A 4,535-nucleotide genomic window follows, 5' to 3' on the forward strand; every position below is an offset into this window, starting at 1 on the left:
GGCCCATGCTGGGGCCCTTAAGGGATTTTGAGATTTGAGGCTTGGGAATCTAACCTAGGGTGCTCGGGGTTGAGTCTTTTACCATATTTGGTGAAGTTCAATGTTCCGAGGGCTAGAACTTGGTTTAGAAACTCATTTAAGATTATTAATGGTATCCTTCATCATGGTTGTGACTAGGTGCTAAGCTAGGGTTTGGGGATCGGATCGCGCTCAAGGAGTATCACTCGTAAGTAATTCATCTAGAAGCCAAAGGTAAGAAAACTACACCCGGTTGAATATTTGAATGGGACTAAGGGCTCCCTGATGTATATGATTGAAAGAATGGTATTATGCCATGTAAATTGTAAACCAACGACCTAAGTGTGCCACGGTTAACTTGTGCAATTGGCACGGCTCGGACACTGGTATCCGAGGACAACTTATTATGCACTGAGCTCGGTTTATGCAGGCGAGAGTCAGTGGGTTAAACAGAGGGCGTGACCTAAGGTGTCGGCCCTAGAGTTTATGTTAGTTGATTGTTATATTTGTCTATGATTGTGATTAGTGAGATTGTTAAATATTCTAAGTATAGATGAGGTTATTTGTACCTTGAGGTATGCTTATATGCTATGGATTGAACATGCTTACTAGAATACTTGTTTGATAATATTGTATATGCTGTGTATGTTGTTTTCTTGCTGGGCCTTGGCTCACGGGTGCTGCGTGGTGCAGGTAAAGGCAAGGGCAAGATTGATCAACCTTGACTGGAGAGCTCTAAAGGGTGAATGTACATGTCAGGCCGCTCAGCCGCCACGATTGAGGAAATTACAGGGACAAGAGGACCAGAACCTTGTATTTTTCCTTAGTATGGCTAATGTTTACTCTTAACTGTTGATTTTTTGTAAACTGGCTTTTAAACCTTGTACTTCTGGGGATCCCTTCTGTAAATTGTTTATAACTTATAAAATGTATCTTTTGAGGCCAAAATGTCTTTTAGCCCTAGAACACTTTAGCTAATGACACGTTTTGATTAAACGACTTGATTAGTAAGTCTCACACCTTTATAAATACACAATGTAGCGGTCTTGGCTATCCAGGGCGTTATATATCAGGTAAAAATAAATTTGTGGACTGAGTTGGACATAAATATTGAAAAAGTTTAATGTTAGAACATATGTGTCGTGTGGCACCAGAGTCAATAATCCAAGAATTATGGAACTTGAAATATGTATCATGGGAAGTAGATAGAATGATACCTGGGGTTTCATCTAAAGTAGTTGACTTAGAAGGAGCAATACCCGAATATTGACTAGCTAGAAGATTCATATGTTGTTGGTATTGGACACATTCAATTGAGGTAGAAATGTGGTGCTCTCACCATTAACAGTAGCATGAGTTTCAGAACATTGGACTTGATTTGCGGAAGCAGGAGTTGAGGTGGGATTCCAAGGTTTGTTATAACCGGGAGGGTAACCATGGATCTTGTAACATTTCTCAATAGTGTGGCCATGTATATTATAGTGAGTACAAAAAGGACGGTTCTTGCGTGGTGGGTATGACCGAAGAATATTAGGCCCTTGTTTGTGGTTTGAGTTTTGAGATCCTGAAATTACAAAGGCCATTGAGGGGTTGGAGGTAGGATCATCAAATTGAGGTGTTATGGTTATGGTGCTGCGTTGGTTTTCCTCTTGCGTAACAAGGTTGAAAACCCTGCTCAAGGATGGCAAAGGATCCATAAGTAGTATGTTACCTCTAACCTGAGAATAAGATTCTTGAAGTCCCATTAAAAAGGACATGATATACTCCATATTGTAATGTTCATGAAGAGATTTTACTCCTCCACAGGTACACTTGTTGCAGGTACAAGAAGGGCAATAATTGGAGAGTTCTTCCCACAGAGATTTCAGGCGTGTATAGTAATGGCTGACTGACTGCAAATCTTTTTTAAGATTCATGAGTTCACGCCTCAAATTGAAGATACGGGGACCATTTCTTTGCTGAAATCTAACTTTTAGATCTTTCTAGATTTCAGCAGCTGATTCACCATAGAGAATGCTTACTGATATTTCTTTAGACACAAAGTTAATGATCCAAGAAATGACTATGTTATTATTCCTAAACCATGCATTATACAATAAAGAATCAGAGGAAGAGGGTTTAGAAATGGACTCATCCAGAAATCCCAATTTGTTCTTCACAGAAATTGGTAATAGCATTGCACGACTCCAAGATGCGTAATTATCCTGACCAGTTAATGGTTGAGAGACCAGGACATTGCCTGGGTTATTCGCATGATGAAGGTAGTACGGGTCTGAAGGGTCGTCAATGGCAGTTCTAGATGTCGGGTTCTGGGCAGAGACCTGAGATTGTGGATTATTTGCATTGTCGCCTGTGGAATTGGCGGAGGGAGGAGAGGAGTCAGTCGTAGTAGCTGTCGACATAGTGAGAAATCAGAGGAACGCAAAGGTGAGCTAGTGCCGGAGATGGAACGCTGCCTTGCCAGAGAACAGTGGAAGTAGGAAAAGAAAAGTATGATAAGAGGATGGAAGGGAAAGCCTAAGTTTCCCTCTCTGATACCATATTGCGTAGAGAATAGAAGCAAGAATAATGGAGAGAATTTAGGAGAAAAGAAAAGCTTTTATTGATTATTGAAAATTTTGTATATTACAAAAAAGAAGGATATGCTTTTTATAAAGCAGAGTAGCGATATTCTGCTTATGATAACAACCTGTAACAAACTGTTCCTAATTGAAAAATACAAAAAATAGCAATACAAGATATCATGAAAAAAATAAGTAAAATAAAATCTAATACAAACCAAACTCATCAGAGCAAAACACAGATGCACAATCGTTCAACCTCTGTTCGAAGAAGGCTAGCCTCAAATCCATCGAGCTTGACTAGATTCAGGTTATCAGTGCAAGAAAGGATTTGTTCAAAGCCAACCTCAAATCCATGGAGAAGGCTCGCCCTGATAAAGCAACTTGGATCTGATCGAAGCCTTCCCCGTCGAACCTATTCCCCTACCCCATTGAAGCCCTCTTCTCTTCGTTGTCTTCACAAGACCCATCACACCCAATTTTGTTCCTGCTCCCCGTCGAATCAGCATCCATCCCAACTCCATCACATTGCTCCACTACGCATACAAACCATGTTGCTGACAATCCAACCTCAGGCCAGATCCCCGACCTCCGTCATTGCTCCCTGCCGCCGAAGCCCAAATATTTTCCTCAGAAGCATCCATAGATAAAAGAAGAAGAAGAAGAAGAAGAGATACCTAAGCTTTATTTAAGACCTAATCGTGCCATCAAAGAGAAGAGCAAAAAGCATCCATCGAGAGAGAGAGAGAGAGAGATAAGAAGGAAAAGATAATAAAATAAAATATTTAATTTTTCAGTAGCCCATGTCTTAAATGATTTTTTTTTTAAAAAATTAAATGTAGACCAATCACATGTTGTCATGTAGACGCTTACTTGACACTTAACAGAAAAATTTAACGTCATGTGCCTAGGTTGTCAAGAAAGTGTGATGGAAGATATTTTTACCGTAAAAAAAACTTAAGTATTAAACTGCTAATTTTGAAAAACTTAAGTATTTTCGCCGCTAATTATTTTTATTTTTGGTTAGGATATAAGTGTTTCAAGGCCAAAATGGAGAAGACAAAAGTTGCTAAAAAGAAGCTTTGTGTGGCTTTGACACATACATATTTATTGAAGACAACGACTGAGAGATTACGGTATCAAATTTAAGTTAAAAGAACAAATTAACATTTATATTATGCTCAGTGATTATGTTATACCATCTACACAACATGATTAATTAAGCAAGCATATAAACATTGTCTTTGTTTTGCTCCACACTAGATTGACAGCCTTATTTTTACAATATTCTTTGTACTGAGAATTGTACAATAAAGCAGTACTGCATTCTAGTATGATATATATATATATATTTGGAAAATGGTACATATGACATATTTGTATTATGGGATGAACGTATAACTTGTAGCCTCGAAGGCTATTGTAATAATAGTTTGCAATTAAGGAGATATATATTTATATGTTCTCAACTATACTGCCTCTCTTTGTTATGTATTTGGCACCTGTTGTGCCTGTTGGGTTAAGTATGCCAATGTGTAGTTGCACTTAGATTTAAATGGTGTCCTTGTTCGACCAACATTAATTATGTCATGATTATTTGTTGAAATTTGATGTTGATTGAAGAATTTGTTTACATAATTAATTATGGTATTGGTTTTTGTAAATTGACAAACTTTATATATATGTATTTATTTTTAATTTCGTGAATATGCTTTTTTACTTTTTGTACCAATGATTTTTGTGGTGAAATTTTGTTAGGTTCTATCTATATATCATGTATATATATATAAAGTATTTTAATATTACTAACTATGAATAATTATTTTAATATTAATTATTTAATTAAGATTAATAATTCATATTTATAATTGTTAATTAATATTTATAAAAGTAAATTTTGATTTTTTCAAATTTTTGGAAGGGCTACCTAATTACATGGCGGTCACATATTTATTA

At 36.8% G+C, this 4,535-nt stretch overlaps 1 protein-coding gene across 1 annotated transcript; it reads right to left on the minus strand.

Moving 5' to 3' along the window:
- Nucleotides 1-2,000: 2,000 nt before the first annotated feature.
- On the minus strand, nt 2,001-2,420 carry LOC133826642 (uncharacterized). The gene has a single exon (XM_062258806.1). The coding sequence runs from the start codon at nt 2,418-2,420 to the stop codon at nt 2,001-2,003; it is 420 nt and encodes a 139-aa protein (XP_062114790.1).
- Between the last annotated feature and the right edge of the window lie 2,115 nt (nt 2,421-4,535).

Source organism: Humulus lupulus, chromosome 1 (genome assembly GCF_963169125.1).
Source record: "Humulus lupulus chromosome 1, drHumLupu1.1, whole genome shotgun sequence".
In the NCBI taxonomy this organism is placed as follows: Eukaryota; Viridiplantae; Streptophyta; class Magnoliopsida; order Rosales; family Cannabaceae; genus Humulus; species Humulus lupulus.

Bases quoted from the DNA above. Each gene is read 5' to 3' on its own strand.
- LOC133826642 (XM_062258806.1), bottom strand. From the start codon at position 2,420: ATGTCGACAGCTACTACGACTGACTCCTCTCCTCCCTCCGCCAATTCC.